The sequence below is a fragment of the Hemicordylus capensis genome, chromosome 2, assembly GCF_027244095.1.
Source record: "Hemicordylus capensis ecotype Gifberg chromosome 2, rHemCap1.1.pri, whole genome shotgun sequence".
In the NCBI taxonomy this organism is placed as follows: Eukaryota; Metazoa; Chordata; class Lepidosauria; order Squamata; family Cordylidae; genus Hemicordylus; species Hemicordylus capensis.
In genome coordinates this window covers 85527731-85553346 of record NC_069658.1, presented here as the reverse complement: position 1 = coordinate 85553346, position 25616 = coordinate 85527731, and the positions used below count along the sequence as shown (strand labels likewise).

General features: G+C 43.2%; 1 protein-coding gene across 6 annotated transcripts; it reads right to left on the bottom strand.

Moving 5' to 3' along the window:
* Positions 1 to 145: 145 nt before the first annotated feature.
* On the bottom strand, positions 146 to 22605 carry PRRC1 (proline rich coiled-coil 1). 6 transcript variants are annotated; one of them, XM_053297532.1, is made up of 9 exons: positions 22287 to 22605; positions 16243 to 16362; positions 11592 to 12029; positions 10383 to 10546; positions 7507 to 7609; positions 6567 to 6730; positions 4354 to 4457; positions 3067 to 3169; positions 146 to 1832 (listed from the first exon to the last, which is right to left on the bottom strand). In XM_053297532.1, the coding sequence occupies exons 2-9, from the start codon at positions 16340 to 16342 to the stop codon at positions 1623 to 1625; spliced, it is 1386 nt and encodes a 461-aa protein (XP_053153507.1). In that variant the 5' UTR covers positions 16343 to 16362; positions 22287 to 22605; the 3' UTR covers positions 146 to 1622. The 6 variants fall into 6 exon arrangements, with proteins under 6 accessions (XP_053153507.1, XP_053153512.1, XP_053153508.1 ...); XM_053297537.1 differs by having other exon boundaries at positions 11592 to 11912; XM_053297533.1 differs by lacking the exon at positions 22287 to 22605 and adding an exon at positions 21975 to 22071.
* Positions 22606 to 25616: the final 3011 nt, after the last annotated feature.

Sequence of the window (25616 nt, the reverse complement as noted above, 5' to 3'; positions counted from 1 at the left end):
GCTGTGCAAGCCTGGGTAAGGCTGCTCGTGTGAACAGCCATCTGTGGCCAAACTCATATACTTTTAAAAAACTATATTTTTAAATATCCAAAAAGGAAAGAGCCAATAAACTTCACAGGGGAAAAACACAAAGATTATAGGCCAATAAGGAGCAAGATCTATTTAATTCTGATTTACAAGATACGTCAAGAATGGAAAAATATATTACTTGGGAAAATGAAAGACTACACTGGATAGAAATATAAGAGACTAACTAGAATATTCCATATAAAAAGTGTCTTTGAAAGCATCTACAAAAGAGAAAGGCTAAGTAGTATAAATTGAGACGCTTGTGTTTAAGGCAGAAAGAGAGCTTTAAAAAAAGAGGCAAGGTTATCAAAATAGTTTTTTCTATAAGCAGTTTTACAAATATGGACAGATGGTGTTCAAACATAGAATAAAGGGAAGTATTTGCAATGAAGGAAAAACTGACAAGGTCTACACACTAAGCAGAAAACAGTAACACACAATAGGCATGGATCAGTTAGATTTTGGAAAAAAACATTTGCCATATTAATTTGCTGTCAATTTTCTCATGCCAGTGAGAGCCTGTAACAGTCCCTGAATCTATACAGCAAACATCCATTGATTTCATTGCATGGCCGAGATGTTTTCATGTATTTCTGATATCATCTACTGAAATCCCATTTCCCGCACCACCCCCATCAATTTAAAAGTGAATTCACCTACAATTATAGTCCAGATTTTTTAAAAAATTGTATGTTGCATCATATGCTTTAGATAGACGAAGCAGTTGACATCAAAACTCATTTACTTATGAGTAGTCACACTGAAACTAACTTTTTCCATTAATTTCAAAGGGATGACTCATGAGTAATTTGGTCTAGATGTCAGCCAGCATAGTATGTTTGTGACTTTTAATATGGATTTTGAACTATTCAATATAAGTTAATGCCCTGTATTTTGAGATGCATGCACAGGTAATAAGAATGTTTATAATGGAGTATGTCTATTTTATTGAAGAGATATGCATTCAGCTAATTTCTGGAATTTATCTTGAAAACAAATAACCATTAGACCATTTTAAATTATTTTTGTATATATCTTAACACACTGTTAAAGTGGGTGTCTGTCTGCAAAGATGAAATCCAGAAGAACTTTTACATTGGAAGCCCAGCTATGTCTCGCCTCCCATCCAGGCTAACATGCAACACCTAGACGCCATTACTCTGACCTCTGATTACTACAGCAATAATTAAACACTGATATGCCTATTAAACCAATTATTATGAGAGTCTGTCCAAAATCTATTTAGTGTTTGAAATAAAAATGCAACCCATTAAATACATTTTATGCTTTTTGATTCTGCTATAAATATGCCTCCTTATACTTTTAGAAGTTATGTGATTATAAAAAGTGACTTGAGAATTGATCATTTCAATTATCCAAAGGATGCCTTCACTTTTTAAAACAAAGTTACCGTTTATATGCAGTTACAAAAACTGAGGTGCCATCAGTAGAGGACCATCAATATAGTTGATGCATCAATGAAGATGCAATCATTGTGTTCATTCCCAGCCTAAAAGAATGAGTTGTCTTCAGTGTCCAGAGTTAGTTTCTTCTCAAATGGTCCTTGGTGGTAAACGCTGCTTGTACATTCCTGCAATAGCTTTGGCTGCACTGTAGATCATCTGTCGGCGTGACATGCCGGTAAATACAACATGCCAGTCTGTTCTGTTGACATGCAGTAAGTTCTTTTCAATCACTTCACCCACTGTCACTAACAAACCTGACCATCTTAGGTTATAATCCTGAGGAGTTAGACTTTGAGCCTGTAAAATAATTAAAGCAGTGTGAAGCAAAATAATATGCCAAGAAAACAGAAGCACCAATGCAACCTATTTAGAGTTCTATTACCTTGAATGGCTCATTTGTGCAGTGTTAGGAGTGGGGAGCCAATCTACCTGCACTGCTGCAGGCTCTCAGTGGATTCAACAAGACAGTCAAACAAGGGGTTTCTGATCTAACTAGAACTTCCAGCGCCTCAGTGGGCTATTTTGTGTTCCTGTGCAAATACCCTGGATTGACAGGGCTTTAATGCAAACCCACAGCAGTGTGGGCGAATCCATCAGGAGCTCCCACCCTCCTAGCATTGTGCAGGACGTGATCCACTATGTTAAAAAATATAATTTCTTACACATCCATTTTAAAAAGTTATTGTTTTGATACTATTTTTATTTTAAAATATTTTGATAGTTTTAACTATTTTGAAATTCTGGTATGATTAATATCAGAAGGTCCACATTTTATTGAATATAGTGGTTTCTTTTTCTTCTGGGTGTACTAAAATGTGCAAAATAAAATTCTATATATTTCCCCCCTGATATCTTGGCCTTCAAATATTGTGTGAAGATTTGCTACCAGCCTGCAAACAGACTTTATCCACATTTTTTAAAAAGTATGTAATGGAAGAAGGGTAACATCAGTCAGTGGGCGGGGGGGATTAGGAGTACAATAGAACCTCATTATTAGTGGGTTTGCATATCTGCGGTTGGGAAAAAGACACTCAACCTCAGCATACATGGAGGAAAAAGGGGAGGAGGGAACCACACGTTGACCTCATGTATCTGTGGGTCGAAGGTGGCCGGAAATGACCACAGAGGTCATTTCCAGCCACCATTTTGTTTGCTGGAGCCGCAAAATGGATCCCATCTTAAAACAAAAACCACTGGGTTTTGGCCAATTTTAGGGCATTCTATGGACACAGCGCTACTCGAGGGGGCGGGCAGCAAAGCACAGCATGGAACTCTCCCCCCCCACACACACGTTAAATTCAGTCAATTTTGGGCAATTGTAAAGTATTTTTGGCTGACTGGGAACCTAACCCCCGCAAATACATTGACTTTAATGCCTTGATATTCGTGGTTTCCATATCCACGGTACATCTGCGGAATGGAAACCCCATGAATATCGAGGTCCTCCTGAATTATAAAACTCCAAAGGTGGTCTTCTGGAGTTCTTGATTCTTAGCCCTTAGAAAATCCACTCCTTGAAGGTGAAACTTACCTGTTGAACATATTCCAGAGGCAATGGTGTTGCTTGGGTAAATGTCTCAAGATGAATGCCATGGATTGGATCCTCCACAATTAGGCAACCAATGTCAAACCACCTGCAGTGACAAAAGAGAAGCTAGCAAATCATACTGAAGTGTAATTCTAGGCATTAACTGACTAGACCAGGACAAACTGATAGCTTTGAAAGACAAAGCAAGGAACTCCATGGCTGAATTCCAAACTAATGACATTCCAGTGGAACTGTGTTTTACATTACATAAGAGGGGAGGGATAATTCTTGGCAACCACACACACACCCCTTCCCCTGCAGCTGCTTGTGCCTCCTGAAAACATGTCCCTGGGGGTCTCCCAAACCTCAGGGACATATTTTTAGTAAGCACAAGAGGTTGCAAAAGCAAGGGGAGGTCAGTGGAAACTGCTCCCCTCCACCCACCTTTTGCAACACAAATGCTCTTCTGCTGGCACATCATTAGACTGGATATCAGCCAGTATTCCTTGCAAACAATTTATAGTTTCCCAACATTATGCAATGAAAGACTAAGAAGGAAAAACTTGTGCCAACAAGGGGCCTAAAAGATACTCGCCCACATGATGAGCAAGGCAACACCAGTATTCTTGGTTGTCCAGTACTGTTGTGTAACTACTTAAAACAGTGCATCTGCACTTGCTCAGTGCTTCTTACACTGAAAACAATATAAGTACTACTGCACAAGTGTGCTGTTTTAAGTAGACACACAACTGTGCTCTTGCACAACACTGCTGGGGCTAGCTTCCACATGCACAGCAGTGCTGGCTGACTGGGAAGCCCACTGTTGTCTGTGCATCAGGTGTGCCATGGTCAGCAGGCACAAATTCAGGAAAAAGGCGGTAATTACATGTGTTGTTAGTACTATTGGCTCTTTAAACAACTTTGTCATAATTGCATTTTGGGTAATTTAGATTTCATTGTAGAACTGAACTTAAGATAAGATTGTATTATGAACTTTCAAACAATCCCAACAATAAATTCTAGTGTTTACACAGAAGTCTTATTATGTCATGGTGTTTAATTATGGGTTGTGCACACTGACAGGTTTTAAACACTAAACTGTTTCAGTTCAAGAGAATGAAAATCTATTGAAGCTAAACCATGAAGCAACTGTTGTAGGCAGACAACAACTCTCCCCCCACCCTCCACCATCTCCAGTGTAGAATGCTGAGAAGTAGCAGCTCTTTATAAATCTCAGGGATGCAATACAAAATGGACTGTGATTTTGAGGAAAAAATTAAAGTGTCTTACTTGTCAGGAAGCAGTTCTGCAATAAAATTTTCAACAGACACAGCAGGCTGTTTCTCATGTATCACTCCTGTTCTGCGCAAACTGTCAATCCTTTCTTGGGCTCCCTAAATGAAAACAAAAGAAGCCATTAGAAAGTATTAGACACAACACAGCACAGAAAGGATGGACTAATATATCTGTCTTCATTTAATATAAATCAGAAGCAAACCAAAGCCATCTGAAAACAAAATCAGTAACTTGAAATAAAAGGTTCTAACCAATGTTCTTAAAAGTTTACAGAAGGGTTACGGGACATTCTGCTGTCCTTTCAGTAGTCAACATCCAGACTAATATCACATGTGTCAATTAATGTTGTATGTGTGCAGCAAGGTATGAGCAAGTTTTGCCAATCTCTCTGTCCTCCTTCAATCATCTAGGAGTACAGTAGAGTACATCTATGCATCCTGAAAACATATTCCTCAGGGTTGCACGACAGCCTAGAGCAGGGATTCTCAACATTAGGTACCCAGATGTTATTGGACTTCAACTCCCATAATCCCCACTGGGGCTGGGGATTATGGGATCTGAAGTCCAGTAACATCTGAGGATTGAGAATCCCTGGCCTAGAGAGTCAACGTTGAGAATCCCTGGTCTAGGGTTGGAAGGCACAGCAGGTTGCAGAAGAAAAGGAAGATCAGTGAAAATGATCTCTTCCCTGTTGTGAAAAATTATTTGGTGTGCATGACGTTAGTATGGGATCAGCCAGGGTTTCTTTATATCATTAGCAACCAGGCTTCAGATTTGCACTGGTATTTTATTTTATTGTTCAGTTTTTAATACTGCCTTTCATAAGCCATTGCAAGCTGGTTAACAAAAGTTAAAATACAATAAAATGCCATAAAAATCACATTCACATTTAAAACTTTAAAAACAGTTAAACAAAAACCATATGATAAGAGAATAGGTTACTTCTGATGATGTTTTATTGCATCTATTAATATATTGCTGACTACTAACAGAGACTATGGATAGGTCATAGCTTCTGCAAGCTCCTGTTAAAGGTGGGGGGCATTTGGGGATGTTCAGGGGACCATAAGGCTTGTTCAAAAATGTTTTTTGGGGGGAGCCCATAATCCAACCCCGCTTCAGAAGCAATGCTCCGCAAGAGGGTTCTTCTCCTCCTGTCAATGAAGAGGGCACAGCCAATAACACTGGAATTCTATAAGAACAGCCCTGCTGGATCAGGCACCAGGCCCATCTAGTCCAGCATCCTATTTCACACAGTGGCCCACCACATGCCTCTGGGGAGCCCATAGGCAAGAGGTATGTGCATGACCTCTCTCCTGCTGTTGCTCCACTGCAACTGGTATTGAGAGGCATTGCGCCTCTGAGGCTGGAGGTGGCCCACAGCCACCAGACTAGTAGCCAATGATAGACCTGTCTACCATGAATCTGACTAAGCCTCTTTTAAAGCCATCCAAGCTGGTGGCCATCACCACATCCCATGGCAAAGAATTCCATAGATTAATTATGCACTGTTTGAAGAAGTACTTCCTTTTGTCGGTCCTAAATTTCCCAACCTTCTGTTTCATGGGGTGATTCTTTGTTCTAGTGTTGAGAGAGAGGGAGAAAAATTTCTCTGTCCACCCTCTCCACTCCATGCATAATTTTATACACCTCGATCATGTCTCCCCTAAGTTGCCTCTTTTCCAAGGTAAAGAGACCCAGATGCTGTAGCCTAGCTTCATAAAGAAGGTGCTCCAGGCTCCTGATCATTTTGGTTGCCCTCTTCTTCACCTTTCCTAGTTCTATAATATCCTTATCTCCTGAAGAAAGGAAGATAAGAGAAAGGTCTTGCATTCTGACAAGACCCTCCCAGTCCTACATTTCCCTTTCCTGCTTCCCTATTTTGTCCCTTCCTCAGCATTATAACACATGAGATTTCAGATATGACACATTTTTGTTCCAATTTTATAGAATGTTGTCATGCCACAAAAGAACATCTTCTCTAAAAGCTGCAGGAAGCTATGATGTTGAGGATCTAACCAAGATACAGTACACTTTCAGAAATGACTTTTTATATAACCTTAAGTAACCCTCGCTGATGTAGTGCACTGTAAATGGAAATTCCTTCTGCTCACAGAAAGACTTTCCGATGATAGTGCACCACACTATGTTCAGAAAACGTTCTAAGAAATCTTCTCCACCAGTCTTTCCAAATGAGAGCCACTCACTTTCAATCCAGCTGCATAGCCAACAGGCTGCGGTGCAATGTTGGACTGCCCAGCTTCTCCTGTAACTGTGGCCATTCCAAAAACTTCCTGAAATGCTTCTCTTATGGCAGCAACTTTGACATCTTTAGTAGAAGTGACTACGATGTCCAACTCTCCTCCGGATTCTATAAAACAACAAACACATTTAAACATAATACCAGAAATGCAGAGACACATTAGCTTTGAAAAAAAAATTGCTTTTTGCAGATAAGCTGGGATTCCTGCCCTTTACTTGGCAGAGCAATTTCCAAGAGAAGGAGAGTGATTACTTCATGTAATCATCACCAGCTTCATGTTGCAGATTGCCTCTATCAAAGTTACTCAGCAGCCATTTGAAAGGATACAGTGCAGCGTGCAATCCTCCACTTGGGTTTCCATATGAAAAAAGAGAACAGGTCTTCTATACAGCTTATTATACAAGGGAAAGAAAAGCTGCTGTACATCTCCTGTACATCTACTAAAGGTACAGGAGGCCTGTCCTCTTTTCCATATGGCAACCCTATCCTTCACTTCTCTGTGCTATGACGGAGAGGATCACTTTAGAGGAAAAGACTCCTGTTTGGCCCCTGAAAAAGGAGCAGCTCTTTCCACGAAGTGTAAACTGATGCTCAGCCCTCAATACCACTACCATCAAATTAGCCACTGTTCTGTCTTCTCTCATAAATTCAGTCTCCAACAGTATTACTACTGTTTGTATTGCTATGAAGGCTGCATCCAGGAAAGCTGCAAAATTGGGTTTTGTCCTGGCTTTGTAAGCAATGCCACCACAGAAGGAGCTGCTGAGACCCAGTCTTTTCAAACATAATACAATCTTCACCAAAAGAGGACTCCTATGAAGAGGTTACAACACAGTCCACATTTACAAATACAATGATAATTATTTCTGCTAGCCCTCACTTACTGATATATGGAGCCATGCCAGGATCCAGTGTTGTGATCATAGTCTCTACAGAGTGTTTGGTTTTATCAAGCACTGTCTTCACCATAGGATTTCCAGCTACACCCTGCAGCACAAATACACAAGTTGTGTTTATCTTGCTGTCACACTAAATGGTTGCATTTGTATATACAGGTGAAACTCGAAAAATTAGAATATCGTGCAAAAGTTTATTAATTTCAGTAATGCAAATTAAAAGGTGAAACTGATATATGAGACAGACGCATTACATGCAAAGCGAGATAAGTCAAGCCTTAATTTGTTATCATTGTGATGATCATGGCGTACAGCTCATGAGAACCCCAAATCCACAATCCCAGAAAATCAGAATATTACATGAAACCAATAAAACAAGGATTGTAAATAGAACAATATCGGACCTCTGAAAAGTATAAGCATGCATATGTATTCAGTACTTGGTTTGGGCCCCTTTTGCAGCAATTACTGCCTCAATGTGGCATGGCATGGATGCTATCAGCCTGTGGCACTGCTGAGGTGTTATGGAAGACCAGGATGCTTCAATAGCGGCCTTCAGCTCTTCTGCATTGTTTGGTCTCATGTCTCTCATCCTTCTCTTGGCAATGCCCCATAGATTCTCTATGGGGTTCAGGTCAGGCGAGTTTGCTGGCCAATCAAGCACAGTAATCCCATGGTCATTGAACCAGGTTTTGGTACTTTTGGCAGTGTGGGCAGGTGCCAAGTCCTGCTGGAAAATAAAGTCAGCATCCCCATACAGCTTGTCTGCGGAAGGAAGCATGAAGTGCTCCAAAATCTCCTGATAGACAGCTGCGTTGACCCTGGACTTAATGAAGCACAGTGGACCAACACCAGCAGATGACATGGCTCCCCAAATCAACAGACTGTGGAAACTTCACACTGGACTTAAAGCATCTTGCATTGTGTGCCTCTCCATTCTTCCTCCAGACTCTGGGTCCTTGGTTTCCAAATGAGATGCAAAAGTTGCTCTCATCAGAAAAGAGGACTTTGGACCACTGAGCAACAGACCGGTTCTTTTTTTCTTGAGCCCAGGTAAGACGCTTCTGACGTTGTTTGTTGTTCAGGAGCGGCTTGACAAGAGGAATACGACATTTGAAGCCCATGTCCAGGATCCGTCTGTGTGTGGTGGCTCTTGATGCACTAACTCAAGCCTCAGTCTACTCCTTGTGAAAGTCCCCAACACGTTTGAATGGCCTTTTCCTGACAATCCTCTCCAGGCTGCGGTCATCCCTGCTGCTTGTGCACCTTTTTCTTCCACACTTTTCCCTTCCACATAACTTTCTATTGATGTACTTTGATACAGCACTTTGGGAACATCCAACTTCTTTTGCAAATTACCTTTTGAGGCTTTCCCTCCTTATGGAGGGTGTCAATGATGGTTTTCTGCACAACTGTCAAGTCAGCAGTCTTTCCCATGATTGTGATTCCTAATGAACCAGACTGAGAGACCATTTAAAGGCTCAGGAACCCTTTGCAGGTGTTATGGATTGATTAGCTGATTGGAGTGGGACACCTGGAGCCTAGACTGTTGAACCTTTTCACAATGTTCTAATTTTCTGGGATTGTGGATTTGGGGTTCTCATGAGCTGTACGCCATGATCATCACAATGATAACAAATTAAGGCTTGACTTATCTCGCTTTGCATGTAATGCGTCTATCTCATATATCAGTTTCACCTTTTAATTTGCATTACTGAAATTAATGAACTTTTGCACGATATTCTAATTTTTCGAGTTTCACCTGTACTTTCACACACGCACCCACTCCAGTGGACTCCACATTTCATTTACCATGTAACTCCATTGATTTCCTATCACTCTTTGCGGCGGAAGATAACTAAATCATGAATAATTGTTCTAAGAATGTAAATAATCTCGCAGTGACATATTTATCTTGAGAAAGAAGAATATAATATAATTAGCTTTCCATGGACTGTTAAGTGAAAGCAAATACTCGGTACAGAAGCTTTTTACTCACTGAGAGCTTCTTGACTGCTGCACCATAATCAGAACACACAAATACCCACAACTAACTATTAAACATGTGGAAGGTAGCATCAAAGACATATTCTGTATTTGATTATTCTCTGGTCTCTCAACCCAACCTAATAGTTGGGAAGACAAAAATGGGATAGATCTATGTACATTCCCAAGAGTTGTATGGAAGAAAAGCAGGATACAAATGAATTGATTTGCATAATCAGTAAATAATCCACACCTTGCAAAAGCTTTCACTTCCAAATTCATACACTGACAGATGCAGGTGGTCTATGAAGTGCTAGCTGCAATAGGCTTGAAAAAAACCTAAAGTTAACTCCACCACGCACTTCTGCATCCAAAGAGGACAAAGAGTGATAAGAAAGGAGCTCTCCTATCCCAGCCCCCACTTTCAACAAGCCCCCCCATGTGACTTCTCCAATTGGGAGGTTGGAGGCGAACAAAAGCCATAGATCATGGTCCCAAGAATCGTGGATGATATCTTCTGTGTCCATTTCTAGCCATTCTTTCAGGTAATCTATCCATCCCTTCCTCCTCCTTCCTCTTGATCTTTTTCCTGCTAGCTTTCCTTCTAGCGTTGTGGTATTTGATATTTTACTCCTCTGAGGATATGTCCACAATAAGCCTAAATGAACCTTAGACGTTCCTTCAAATGTGGGAAAGGGTTGCAAACAATTGGTATTTGGAAGTCCTCTAGGAGGATGCAATTAGACAGGGAAGGGACCACAATTATCCTATGGACTTTACACTGTGCAAGCCTGTTCCAGTTGGATACCGAGACTACCTCACTTGTTTCAGCCTGTTTAATCAGACTTTGATATAATTGACCAGAAAGTGATCCTCACTTTGATAAAGCCCCATAGTCCTCCAGCAGACGCTTCATTCTGTATGCCAACTACTCTGGGATCATCACGTTCCTCTGGGAAAGTAATTGTAGAGCCACTTCCAATGCCAGGTGCTAATGATGGTGGCACAGGAGTCTGCTGCATCACAGAGGTTGACAAGACACCTGAAGACCAGCAGCAAACAAAAACATTGTCACTCCATTCCATATTTTAGAAATTACAATTCTCCACTTTTCCAGAAAACAGGGTGTGTTAAAACACTTATTAGTTAAATTGTGAATAGTAATCCATTTATACTGCAGTAGACTAACTGTAAGGGAAACTGGAAACTCAGTGAATAATGCCTGACTAATAATGTCTGAATAATATCAGACACTAGAAGATTAGGCGAGACAGATTTTCCAAAGTTGGGGAGTAGGGATTTAATGTCCTATGTAGTTCTTTTAGTCTCCCTGCGACTGGCCAGAGCAAAATGATGCAAGGCTGTATAATTCACATGACACAGAATCCAATTTTTCTTGGCACAAAACTTGTATTTATCAAAGTGCAGAGCATATATATCTTTGTATATTGTTTCTGCTCAAATAGGAAATAATGTTTTTAATATATATATATTTCTAGTACTGATATATAATTAAGGCAGCTTACAATGATTGTCCATCAATGTACAATAATATACTAAAATAAAAGTCACTAAAATGAAGGACAAGCCAAAAATCAAAAAGAACAGCAGCAGTAAAATAATAATAATAAGAGCATCCAGCAAAAGCCTGCTGAAACAAAATATCTGCTGTTGCCTGCCAGATCTCTGGTTTCATAAGTACTGGGGTTCAGGACTGAGTCTTGAGCTCACATATCACCTCCCCACCACCACCACCTGTGGAACCTCAATGTGAACTGGGACCTTTGCATGTAAATACCTTTAGGCCCCACAAACTCAATCTGCCCATTGCAACAAAGGAAGAGCAGACAACTGAAGCAGGGCCTACTGATATATGCACATGGGTATGGCGGCAAAGGAAACATAAGCTCAAGGTTTCTCCTGTACCTTACCACATGTAAAACTTGCATGCTGGGACCCTGTGCAAACTAGACCCTAGAAATGAATTAAATTTGGTAAAACGTAGAATTAATAATTAACCAGTATTTCTGGTAGAGGTTTGGCACTTAAAAAACAACAAGACAAAAAACAAATTACAACACTGTTACCTGTGACTGAAGGTGCAGAAAATGATGGCATCAGCGGTGTCTGTGGTGCTCGCCCGGCATGGCCTTTTGTAATGTCGTGGGTGGAAGCAATAGAAAATCCTGAAGTAGGGGGACCAGTTGGAGGTGTAGAAAGCATAGGGCCAGAAGCAGAACTTAGTGGAGGAGGGGGCAAGAAGTGAGAAGTGGAGCTACTGAGTGCTGACGTAATTGGAGGGGTGACAGACGGTAGAGTAGTTGTTCCAGGGGGTGCACCAGTTGAAGTCATTGCAGAAGGCACAAAAGCCAAAGACGCTGGAGAGGTCATCAGTGGAAAGGAGGATGCTGGTGGGGGTAAAGGTGAGGCGAATATTTGAGTAGGACCAGTATTCGTACTGGATGGAGGAATGTGGGGAGCAAAAGGTGGGGGAGCAGATATAGTCGGAGGAGGGAGGGGACGAGCTAAGGGGGGGGGAGAGAAGGCACGTTTTACTAGGTTGCAGTAAACTTTTAAACATCAGCAACAATGCATCTGAAGACTACATCTGAAATCTATAGCAGATTGGTAAATGACTCATTCCAATGATCACTTTGTGGTAAATGACTCACTCCAAGGATCACTTTGAGAAAGAAACAGATTGCTGAAAAAGTCAGAGGTTAACCACCACCTCTGACTTAATACTGGGTCAATTCACCAGGAACATGGCAAGCAAAACTGTACTACAAGTAGATGTTCATTAATGAGCTTTCAAGACTTGCTGCAAAAATTATTGCTGCAAAATATTTCCAAAATCTATAATTTAGACTATACAAATTTAAATGCAGTTGAAGTCAGTCTTCTGGTTTCAAGTGTTTGATCACTGGATTAATTAACTATATCCCAAACCATAAATTAAAACCCTGCATGATAAATAAGTGAAACTGAGAAAAAGCAAGGTCTCCAAATCTTGAAAAGTACATTGCAGTGCAGGCCAAATCTCCCTGAATTCCCCTCCACCTTCCTTCTGGAAACCTTTCCCTTCTATAAAGTATACAACAACTATTTGCTAGTAATATTTCAATAAGAAATGAACTGGGAAGACATTGGGGCATCCAGCAAAGACATAAGGACACACATGTTCTTGGCACATCCCACTTTTTAACAGTGTGGGCTGGTTTATAGGAGGGAGCATTGTCCGCACTGGCCCCTTGCATTTAAAAAGAGGAGGCAGTATTGCCAGTTCAGAGAATATGCCCTCATATAAACTGGCCCATGTTATTAAAAAGCGGGATGTGCCAAGAGTGTGTGTCTTTGCCACATGTCCTCCCAGTGCCCAATTACTTTAACTACTAGTATTTTGACTTTGTGTACAATGGTGGTTTGGATCAACTCACTCAAACACTCACAAATGGAGAATGCACCAGGAGGAAAGCAGGACATCCAGGAAAGACATAAGGCACGTCTTGGCAACTTTTAGTTGCAAAGGCAAAATATTTGTCCAAATAAGCCCTGTATATGTGATCCAGTGTTCAATATAGGGTGTGTATAGGCTCTGTGGGCACCAGGAGTCCAAATTGGCACACACTATTTTACAGGCTGGAAATATCTTTGACTAATTCCAAAGGGATAGATGTCCATATTTTATTTTTTAAAATCACAAATGCCTATTGAGGCTCTACATACGATCCATGTGTAGAGCCTTACTGGCTAAGCCCGCTCTCCCCGCAGATGATCCCCAGACCAGCCCTGGGCGGCCAGGTTGGCTGCCCACACGACTACTGGCTCCGTCACAGAGCCCGCAGGGGTGGTGGGGATCGGGGGCTGCTTGGCCCCCAGAAGTCCTAGGATGCCATGCTTGTTGTAGCCTCCCGGTCAGGGGTCTACTTGTATGTCACTGTGGTGTGGAGCCGCATCGGCACATGGTCAACTAAACAGGTTTAGCGGAGCACTCACTCTGCTAACCTTGGTTTTTTTGGGGGGGGGGTGTGTTTTGTGGGCTTTGCTGCCGGGAGCTGCATGGCTCCCGGGGCAGCATACAACCAGGAGGAATCAGGCTAGACTCCCTTAGCCTGGTTCCGCCTGGTCGTGAGAATAGCCTCATTGTTATATAACAAAGGTGTTGGTGAAAGGAGGTCTGGTTGACTTAGAAGGATATGGACTGAATATTCTTGGGGGCGGGGGGGTGTCCCTAAAAGCTTCCCTAACACTTTAGACAGTGACTGGCTTTACCAGAGGATTACAATGAGACTGAAATTCCATGTGATTAACCACGGCCGCTACTTCCACCTCCAGTTTCCATCACCACAGCTGTTGCTCCCTTCATAGCCCTCTTTTAGTAATCTTTGTAGCAAGGCTGGTCTCTCTCAGGTGGCCGCATTTGACCCAGAGGCTGCTAATAGGTTAATTCCAACCACCCCATTGCACTTCAGTCTACCTAACTGAGCTGACGAGGGTAGTGTCTGAAGTAGCACTGAGTTGGGGAATTCAAATAGCATTGAATCCAAGTAGAATTCAAGTAGCATTGAGTTGGAGAATTCAATGTCCATGCTGAGGCTCCCCCTAGCAGGGGCTGTTCAGGACTTCATGGCTGCCAGGGCAACCATGGACCTTTCTCAATTGGAATCGGGCCCTACCCGCATGGCAGGACATACTCTGGATTTGGTTTTTGCTGACCAGGGAATAAATGATCTGGAGGTGGGGGAGTTTGAGACAACTCCCTTGTCATGGACAGATCATCATCTAGTGGGGTTTAGTTTGACTGCTCCATTGCATCTGCTCAGTGTAGGCCAGCAAAGCCATTTCACGTAGCAAAGTTATTGCTTCACATTGTAATGGAGGATGAACCACCTACAGCCCATTATGACTAGTTTCGAGGAACATCTACAGTTCCAACACATGCACCTCAGGTACCATCTGGTCCCATTGTGTTGGCTTTTTTTCCAGTTAGTCCAGCCTAAAAATGTGGACAAGATCCTGGGCAGTGCACAGGCAACATCATGCACTCTAGACCCTTGCCCTTCATGGCTAATAAAATCTGTCAGGGTGGGTACAGGCAAGTGGTTGGATGCTATAATCAATGCTTCAATAAGGGAGGCAGGATGCTATCATGCATCAAGGATGTGGTGGTAAGACCACTTATTTTAAAAGCCCTCCCTTGACCCCTCCAACCTGAACAACTACAGACCTGGTTCTAACCTTCCCTTTTATGGGCAAGCTGATGGAGCATGTGGTGCCATCTCAGCTGCAGAGGGTCTTGGATAATATGGATTATTTAGATCCCTTTCTATCTGGCTTCCATCTGAGTTTGGGACTGAAACTGCCTTGGTCACCCTAGTGGACCACTACACCAGGAGCCTGATCGGTGGAGTACATCCCTGTTGGTTCTGCTGGTTCTTGCCCACATTCTTGGACAACAATTAAACTAAATTAAATGAACTATTTATTTATTTATTTAACATATTTTTATACAAAAAACCACCAAAACAACATTAAAACATTAGTTAAAAACAAAAACAAGAAATTTAAAACACAACTTTAAAATACAACAACACAATACTCTAAAACAACATTGAAAACAATCAGAACAGTATCAGTTAAAAGCCTGGGTGAACAAATGTGTCTTTAAAGACTTTTTAAAAATTGTCAGAGATGGGGAGGCCCTTATTTCACTAGGGAGCGCATTCCAAAGCCTCAGGGCAGCAATGGAGAAGGCCTGTCCCTGAGCAGCCACCAGACAAGCCAGTGGCAAATGCAGATGGACCTCTCTTGATTATCTCAATGGGCAGTGGGGTTCATAATGAAGAAGACATTCTCTTAAATACCCAGGACCCAAGCTGTTTAAGGCTTTATAGGTTATAACTAACACCTTATATTTTGCCCAGAAACATATCGGCAGCCAGTGCAACTCCTTCAATACAGGAGTAATATGGTCTCTCCTAGATGACCCAGAGACCAGCCTGGCTGCTGCATTCTGAACCAACTGTAGTTTCCGGACTACATACAAGGGCAGCCCCACATAGAGCGCATTACAGTAATCCAGTCTGGAGGTTACCAGCAGATGTACCACTGTTTTGAGGTCATCTGTCTCAAGAAACGGACGCAACTGGCGTATCAGCCAAAGCTGATAGAACGCACCTCTGGCCACTGCCTCAACCTGGGACACCAGGGAGAGACTTGGATCCAGAAGCACCCCCAGAGTGCGTTTAATTTAACACAAATCATTACTGTGTCCCATCTTGTGTTTGTTATCATGAGAGGAAAGGCCTTGTCTCAGGAGGAGGTGATTTTGACTGGGGAAACGTAAGGGGAAGGAGTAACATTTCCACAGCACTTCTTCTCTGACCAAATTAGCCCCTTGCAGCTGCTCTGAGGTAAGGAAAGAAACATCAGGAGATCTGATCCCAGATAGCTTATCTTACTTGTTGTTTTGCCCCAAGATGCATGGTCCACCATTTCAAATCCTGCAACATCATTTTATATGAAGCAAGTTTATCCCTAGCATCTGCTCAAACAACTTATGTCAGCTAGAAATCATATTGATGCAACTCAGAAACAAATTAAATACTTCAAAATTAGTCTGGGAAAGTGTACAGTAATTATACTGATTGCAACACTCATTTTTTACTGCCTTAGACAAATTGCTAAGCTTCAAAACACATGAACAAACAAGGCCAGTCACTCATGGAGCACTTGTACCTAGTGAGATTGGGGTGGTGGTGGTGGCGGCGGCAGCCCCTGCTGTGCTTGGTGGGGGTGTTCCAGGTGGAGTTGTCTCTATGCCACTCTCTTCCATCATTTTCTTTCAACAACACCGAGCTGAAAAGAAGGAAGGAAAGGGGTTTCCCCCAAACAAACCATCAATGCATTGTATTTCTCTAGTAGTAGTAGCTTAAAATGGCCTATATTCCTAGCAGTAGTGCAAATTCACCCAGTACTTAAAAGATTTTAATTGAATAATCAATTGTTCCAAACACTGTGGATTAATACAGACATAGCTACCTACAGACGCACTTTTTTCTGCTGTGGAGAGAACTGCCTCTCTCCATCTTTGCTCCTGTAACCTGGCTCTAAATCACATGTACCTGGCTCTGAATCAGTGCTGATTCAGGCAGGCCTTGGGCTTACTCAATTCTTTTGTTCAGGCACTTGGCCTGTTTATTTGGCACCTTTAAGAAAGGTGCCAATTTATTCCCCCCACCCTGAATCTGAAACATTGCTCTGGACAGCAAAGGTGGAAGTGGCTTCATGACTGTCACAAGGACCAACCATACACCACTCTGCACTGAAGAGGTGGCTTCACGATTGGCTGGTGGCTGGACCATGTGACAATCAGCACCCTGGCAGCCAACTTCTGCTGCAGAAGAAGAATTGAAGAGCTTGATTCACAGAGGAAAGCTGTACAGTTCAACAAAAAGGGATGACTGTTGATCCATAATGGCTGCATGTACTGTATTCCTCTACATACCATTTGTTTTCAACAGGTACAACTACACTAGGACTTTAAGCATGACCGCACTGAGCCAAGAAAACCACTTATTTACATCTGTAAGAGAAGTTACATACGAATGCACTGAGTCCTAAAATGACTGCATGAGTGTTCCCTCTATTTTTTTCCATTTGTGGGCAGAATGAGTTTTGTTCTGGATGGCAGTATCAAGGCAGTGTGCGCTCATGTGCACTCAGAGTGGGATCCTCCTGGTTCAACCTGAGTGGGATCAGAAGTTAACTGAGCAGACATCAAAAACCAGGTGTGTGCGCACATCTTAAGAGGAAACACTGGAGTGCAAGACTGCATGAAATTATGGCATGACTGTACCAAGTCAGGAAGCCTCATTTATTTACATTTGTAGCAGCAGTCAGTTTCCAACTTTCTCTCTCGCTCCTTGTTTTAAAAGCCCAAGACGCCATCATACTCTAGTTTTACACCTAAAAACTGAACCTGAAGTGGAGTGGAGCTATTCAGTTAAGGCCTGGTTCAGTTCTCAATGACTCTGACTGAATTCTAGGGGACAAAATAAAAAGGATTTCCCCAGTGCCGCCCCCCCCCCCCACGTCACTGTTTTGTCATTTTGAATTCTACTTCAAAATGTTAACTGATTATAACCATAGGTTCTCCAAACATGATTCATCCCAAAAGAAAATAATTGTTGTAAATTAGCACAATTGTACCCTGAAAGAAGACAAAACTAAAACTATATGGGGAAAACCAGATTTTAATGGCATTGCTGCAACAGATAATTCTAATTTTAGAAGTATTTTTTCTTCCCACCTGAGCATAATTATGCTCTCACTGACTGGTGAGATTTTTATTCTAAGGTCCTACAGATCAGGGAAAAAAAATTCTTATGTTACTTTTCTAAACAAAACCACCACCACCACCAAGTATTTGTTGTAAAGAAATACAAATTTGGAAGAATCACAGATCCCAACATTTGTTTTGCTTCAATAAGCATTTCAGGTAAAGTTGAACAACCAGATCCAAAGAGGAACTCAGCATAGAACTCCATTTGCATCCTTAGTTGTATTCTGGGTTACCACTGAGAGCAAGGGATCACCTCATCTCAAACACTGGGCTCAGAAACAGGGGAGGCCAATTTATGCCTGCCCCAATGTTGTCCTTACGTTTCTCGCGTATGAATTACTGGCTGACATTCATCCCCATGGGAAACGCTGAACAACTAACCTTGGAGACAAAGAGGCGAGTCTCACGATGAAGGAGACCCGCCTCCATAGGGTTTTCTGGGCTTAGCCCGCTCTCCTCGCTGTGGGCGGCTCTGTGATGGAGCCGGTGGGGACTGGGAGGATTGGGGGCCATGTGGCCCCTGGAAGCTCCAGTATGCCCTGCGCAAGCACGCAGGGCATACTGGAGAGACCCCCAAGTCGGGAGGCTGCTTTTAAGCCTCCCGTCTGGGAGGCTACTCATGATTTTAAAAAATGGGTTTATTATTCTCTCTGCAAACCCGGTTTAGGGGGTGGGCTGCAGAAGCGGGTGACCCGCTTTGACGGAATCGGGCTTGGCTGCGAACCCGGTGGGTCTGACGATCGGTGGGGAGCAGGCTAAGCACCCTTAGCCCGCTTTCCACTGATCGCCAGAATAGCTTCAAAGTATTTCTCTCTATTCCTGACAGTCGGTGACCTGGCTTCCACTGACACAGACCCTCAGAGGATAGGTGGTAGCCAGCCTGCAAGCCCTTACAATGGACAGGTTTACTTAACATCAGTTAAGAGATCAGGAATGTTCTCTTTCCCTGAAAGCCTCCCCGCTCCACAAAGCAAACTTCTCCCTTAGCTGGGGCTAACCACTCACTGGCACTAATGTTAACCACAGGTTAATGAAAGCTAGCTGGGTTAGTTCAGTGTTAAAACAAGAAGAGCTAATTCACCCCAGCAGGTGAGGTGTGTGATGAAAAGGTGCAGGATTACTTTTTTGCAAATTGGCGTAAATCTGTTGGAAGTTGACAATATTAAGAGGCAGTTAGAGAGTGACAGAACTTAGAAGTGAAGTTCAGGGAGAAAGAGGACTTGGGTCTGGGTAGGAACAGTATCAAAGGAGGGTTCTGAGATTCAAAGGATAAGACAGTCTAAAAAATAAAAGGACCAGATTATTAGGATAGTCTGTAATAAAGACTGGGTTGTGAAGTACAGTTCTGGGAAGGAATTGGGTTCAAAGGTGAAAAGCCTTATATACTGTGAGTAAAGTAAGTGCTGTGAGAAGTTCAAAACATCAACTTTGTATCCAAGCAAGATTTCAGCCCACTAATCAGTAGTGTAACAAACAAGCCTCAGATAACATATTTTAATAAATATTATTGTGTGTGTGTTTTAAGTATGTCACCTTAAGTGGCACAGTGGGGAAATGCTTGACTAAAAAGCAGAAGGTTGCCAGTTCAAATCCCTACACCTATATCGGTTGTCAGCGATATAGGAAGATGCTGAAAGGCACCATCTTATACTGCCTGGGAGGAAGCAATAGTAAACCCCTCCTGTATTCTACCAAAGAAAAACCACAGGGCTCTGTGGGGACCAGGAGTCAAAATTGACTTGACAGCACACTTTACCTTTACCTTTTTTAAGTACATCCGACAGTGATCTCTGTAACAAACCCTCCTCACATCTGCAAAGCCATGTTATCGGGGTAACATGAAACCAACACAGTTACAGAGGCTTCATTGTATAATTGGTGGCAGAGGAAATACAAGTACACTTATACAAGCCAAAGTAAAATGTAAGGTGAAAAATACCTGAAAATAAACTTTACACACATCCCTGACTCAGACCAAACACCACAGGGAGTCAGGAAGAAATTGCCCTTGATTTCTTGAAGTGAATTAACTGAGTCTTGACATTATATCTATACCAGCTCTAGCTAGCTGAAATATGAATAAACTAGCTGATCTGGTGCAGAGCATCTGCACCCCTAGTTTGCCTCCGCCACCTTCTCCCTGCCACCGCTGCTTTTTTGCCTGCCTGTCCCCCCGTCTTCTCCCCCGCCGCTACCACCTTCTTCTTCTTGTTCCCCGCTCGCTGCGGGGAACATCTTCTTTTGAGACACTCGCCTGCTTGCTTTCTGGCTGCCGGCTGGCCAGCCAACTGCCAGTCATGGCCACTTAGCTCTTGCCTGCTGCCATTTTCTTCAGCCATCTTGCCTCTGAGGCTGGAGGTGACCTATAGCCCTCGGTAGCCATTGATAGACCTAGTAGCCACTGATAGACCTGTTCTCCATGAATTTATCACCACATCTTGTGGCAGAGAATTCCGTAAGGAGGAGATGGCCTGTCTAGGTTTATGAGGTAACTCCTGAGGAGAAAAGATTTTTTTCTTTTACTTAGGAGGCTTTCTGTGACAAAGTGATGGACAAAGCTTTACTTTGGTTAAGTAATTACTTTGGTTAAGTAATGCCTTAACCAAAGGCATTACTTTCTCCCTGGACCTGTCTCCTCAGGTGTATAAATTCTTCCCACCTTGGGGAAGAATTTGTCCTCAACCATGGTTGTAATAATTCATAACATGTTTAAAGAACTTTCAAGGTTCAAAGGGCTTTATGTTAATTATATCATCGTAATCCTTAAATCAACCCTGTAAGGAAGTAAATATTATTAATTCCATATTGCAGCTAAGAAGCTGAGGCTGAGAGGGAGTGGCCACCTAATGTGTTTATGGCAGAGACAAAATTAAAACTGTAGAAGTTCTCATTCATAGCTCAGCCTCTTATCCATATAGGTCTGCAGTTATTCATTTCTGAAGCTGATGTGGATTGCTCAACTTTGGATATTTGGGGCTGAATAATGTATAGGCTTATTTAGTCATGTATCATTATTATGTGCACAGACCTATATCATGTATTGTTATGATGTCTGCCGTGATATTAACCAGGGTGATATTAACCAGTTTGAAACCCTGGTTTCAATTAAACTAGGAGTTCACTGTGCTTAGCATCACTATTCACTCTGGTTAGCATGTCTAAGAATAGGATAGAAAGAATGACAAACCACTGTCAAGGGTGGCAATGGAAAACTTGCACGATACGGGCAGGAGGCATAGAAGCACATCATCTTGTGATATAGTCACAATCCCTTAGCCACATTTAAGGGATGGGCAGCTGTACTGTGGCCAAAATGCAAGAACCCATGTACCAAAAAAATAGAACAATTTTTGAACTTTAAACATAGACAGGATTTGTAATTAATCAGTGAAATTCTTTCTGGAAAGAATTCAATATAGACAGCATATAGGAATTAGAATGGACAGTTTATTATTTTAAATTATTGTAGAAAATCCATTATATGGATTATTCTATTGCCATCAGTAGAATAGGGCTAATGTATCTACCACCTATATGAAGTTTCCTCTACCCTGTTTTTTAGACTTCTCCCAATCTAAGAATGCATAAATATTTTTTCACAGCCTCCAAACACATTTTATGCAATGTGGACTCCTGCTGTTTACTCTGTAGTACAGCTGTACAATTATAGCTTTGGAACAGAAAGCTCTATGACAAAAGGAAAGAAGGGAAAATAAAACAAACTCCAAAATCACCAGCCAGGTTATTGGAGCTAGAGAAAAAATGTCTCTCTTTACATAAATACGACTTTCAAAGAGCAAATAAATCCCATCAAAGCAGGAGACGTTTGTAGCAAGTTAGCACCATCTGTTCCGTGGCCAAGGCAACCCCAGTTATCCGTTCACTCTTTGAATGGTGCAAAGGGATGGGGAAGATGAGGGGCAGAAGTCATGCAGCTTTTCAAAATAATAAAAGGTGCACCCACAACGCTAAAGAACAGCTTAGTTAGCTTCTGACATCACACCAGTTTCTTCTCCACCGGAACCTTCCCCCACCTCTATTACATCACCCCCGAGTCATCCAACCACCAATAAAATCTGACCCCTACTCTGCAACCAATCTCTTGAAGGGAGGGAGCCATAGTTACCAGCGAAACGTGCTACCTCGACGATGGACCGGAGGCCCGCGCCCGTTACTCTTCAGTTTCGCACGGGGAGTGGCGGGGGGGGGGAGACTACGCTTCCCATAATGCACAGCGGGCGCGTACTGCGCAGGCGTGGATCCTTATGCCACGTCTCTGAACCCACGTATCTTGAGGCTTTGCCCCGAAAGTCTACTTCCTGAAGAAGCTGCCAGCGAGCGACCCTTGAGACGACCTCCCAGAGAGACAATAAAGGGGTTGCTTATGGAAGGCGGCGGCAAAACCTGAGTCCCTTCCCACGCCGGTTTCCCGCCTTACCTCAATGAAACGTCGATGGCGGTGGGGAGCCGTTCTGGGGTCGTGACGGAGTCGGCGGCGGGCAGCGGCGTTTCCCGGCGGGTGGCTGCCCGCCTCAGTCTGGAGCCCTGCTCGTCTCGCTGGTTGCAGGCTCCAGAATCTAAAATGGCGGGGGGCGGGATGGATCGGGAAGCGCCTGCGGTAGTCGCTTTCTCTCAGCTTGCCACGTTCGCTGAAGTGGGGAGGAGCCGCTGCTGGACGGGAAGGGCTCCCTTCTCCTGGTCTCTCCGCCCCCAGGCAGGGCTGCTTCTAGGTTTGGACGAGCCCTAGGGAAACCTCCCCCATGCTCAGCTTTGCAGCCTAATCCCAACAATGACTGGGAGGCTCGGAAATGGCACAGGTGGGCAAGTGAGCGGCGGCAGCTGCTCGCAATACCGTCGCTTGCCCAAGCCAGCAAGTGTCAGTCAGAAGCCCTGCTTCCACTCCCTCACCTGTGGCTTTGGGGTAGGGGTCAGGGCCGTAGCAAGGTTGGAGTGGGCCTGGGGACAGAGAGTGAAGATGGCCCCCACTGGCTCCCCGTTTTCTTTGTTCCTCCCCTCCCCCTTTGCAGCAGAAAAGCTAAATATCCTCAGTCAGCATGCCTTTTCTTTCGCTCCTATGCATAGAATATCATACCCTCCGTGTATGCCTACACTTTCACTCTCTCACACACATACACTTGCGCACACATATTCCCCTTGTTCGGAAACATTTGTAACATACAGAGGCTATTCTCACTGCCTGCAAAAATGGGCTCATGCAGCCAGACCTCTTAAATGCCACACACACAGCGTTAAACAAGGTTAGTGGAGCATGCACTCTGCTAACCCCTTTTTGTTGTTGTGTGTCTCTGCAGCGCAGTGACTCACAAGTAGACCCCTGACAGGGAGGCTACAACAAGCTGCCTGACATGGGGGGGTGTGCTCTCCAGAATGCCCCATGCACTCATGAGGGGCGCTCAGGGGCTAGAAGGCCCCCAATCCCCACCTCCCGTGACAGAGCCAGTAATTGTGTGGGCAGCCAATTTGGTTGCCCAGGGCAAGCTGGCTGCTCATGTGTGGGGAGAGCGGGTCAGGTCCGCTGTTCCTGCAACCCCTCTGCAGGCTGTCCACACTGCTTGTTTGGAGAGCCTCAGGATATAATATGTCTACTACCATGGCTTCACTTCATATAGGAGAGCTGGTCTTGTGGTAGCAAGCATGACTTGTCCCCATAGCTAAGCAGGGTCTGCCCTGGTTGCATATGAATGGGAGACTTGATGTGCGAGCACTGCAAGATAGTCCCCTCAGGGGATGGAGCCGCTCTGGGAAGAGCAGAAGGTTTCAAGTTCCCTCTCTGGCTTCTCCAAGATAGGGCTGAAAGAGATTCCTGCCTGCAACCTTGGAGGAGCCACTGCCAGTCTGTGAAGACAATACTGAGCTAGATAGACCAATGGTCTGACTCAGTATATGGCAGTTTCCTATGTTCCTAACCCTAACAATGCTTCTATCCTTATTTGCCCCTTCTCGCGTGCTCTCTATCTGTTTCTCTCACACACATACACAAACAGTTTTTTTTTCCAAGGGTTCAGTCTTGGGAGTTATAGTTTAGAGCTATCATACCTCAGAAAGGGGGTCTAAAACCTACCAAAGTTGCTCCAAGGACTGGATCAACATGAGGAGAAGTAAGAAAGGACTTGACTTTTGAGGGTTGGCCAGCTATGTACACTAAGGACAACAGAATGAGCCATGGTCAGAGGTAGTCCTGTGCTTCCAGACGTATGAAATGAGAAGCACTGAAAATAACTCAGTGCATACTTCTGCGAGGTTTCTCACATGTTTTCACATGGCAGGGGTTTAAAGTTTAAATTGGTAATTTTGAAAGTGCGTGCTACATGATTTCATAGTGAATGTATATGAAGGTGCTAGATTGCTGAATTGCTAAGTTATTGCTTACCACAAATATACTAACTTTAATACCTTGGGAAAGATTAATATGACCTCAGGCCTCAGAAACCATGACAACATTTTATATAGAGTTCCTGACAGCTTTTAAGCCAATGTTGCAGAATGTTGGGCTCAGGATTTTGAATATTTAGAGCTAGCAATTGTAAAGCTCTCTTTTCTGGGGAAGCCTATCTACATGTCACAGGAACATAGAAAGCTGCCATATACTGAGTCAGACCATTGGTCCTTTTGGCTCAGTATTGTCTACATAGACTGGCAGCAGCTTCTCCAAGGTTGCAGGCAAGAATTTCTCTCAGCCCTATCTTGGAGATACCAGGGAGGAAACTTGAAACCTCCTGCATGCTCTTCCTCGGGTGGCCCCTTTCCCTAAGGGGAATATCTTACAGTGCTCACACATGTAGTCTCCAGGGCATGTAACCAGGGCAGACCCTGTTTAGCAAAGGGGACAGTTCATGCTTGCTACCACAAGACCAGCTCTCTTCTGCCTGTCCTGCTTGTTCTTATCCAGCTTGTTTTTGTGCTCTCCAAAAGTCACACCATGTCCCTTTCTATCATAAAATCCGTGACTATCAGTCTCTTGCTATCACAAAATCAGTGACTGGGAATATGAAGGGACAGGCTCTCCTGAGCTTGATTGAGTTCAGCTATATGCCTGTTCTAAAAGGAACTGAGCACAGATCCAGAGAAGGCTTACTTTTTCATTTTCAGCTATATATCTCTGCCTGCACTCTTAGTGAACCGCAAGTCATCTTAAGTTTTCCTGCAAATGCCCAACATTCTAGTTACAGTAACAAACACTCAGTGAAGTTGTGAAATACCCTGGAAAAGACCTGCTTGAAATTAACAAACCCATTTTTAAAAATTCATGTGCAAATGATGGGGTCCAAATATGCTATATAATCAAACATACAGCAAGATCTTTTTCAATGACCTTCTTTAATGTGCAATACAAGTTTTAAAAGTTTAACTTTTAAACTTTTAACACTTATTGCATATTAAAGAAGGTCATTGAAAAAGCTTTACAGTGTGGAAATGCATATTTCATTGCCCTTATACCATCTTACAGCAAGATCTACATACAGCATTTTGGTTTTATCAGCATACAAGTTGTTACACTGTGATAAGTGCATGTGCAAACTGAGTATTCAAAAGCAAAACAATTAGCCACTGAGCAATAATACAAGAGAGTATCACCTCACACCCAACATCTCTTCATGGGATCCTGCTGATGGGTAGCTCTCGTTGCTCACGTTAGAATAGGCCAGGGGTCTAGGCTGGCCTGTGGATCTGGCCAAGTGGCAGCTGTTATAGGAAAAATTACTGTCCTGAGTCACACAGACAGTGGAGGCTTGCTCCCCCATACACC

What these genes read in the sequence shown, in the direction of transcription:
- PRRC1 (XM_053297532.1), bottom strand. Translation starts at nt 16,342, where the DNA reads ATGATGGAAGAGAGTGGCATAGAGACAACTCCACCTGGAACACCCCCA. An exon ending in TTCTGCACCTTCAGTCACAG is followed by an intron (nt 10,547 to 11,591) that starts GTAACAGTGTTG and finishes GCTGGTCTTCAG; the next exon opens with GTGTCTTGTCAACCTCTGTG. An exon ending in TGGCATGGCTCCATATATCA is followed by an intron (nt 6,731 to 7,506) that starts GTAAGTGAGGGC and finishes GTTGTTTTATAG; the next exon opens with AATCCGGAGGAGAGTTGGAC.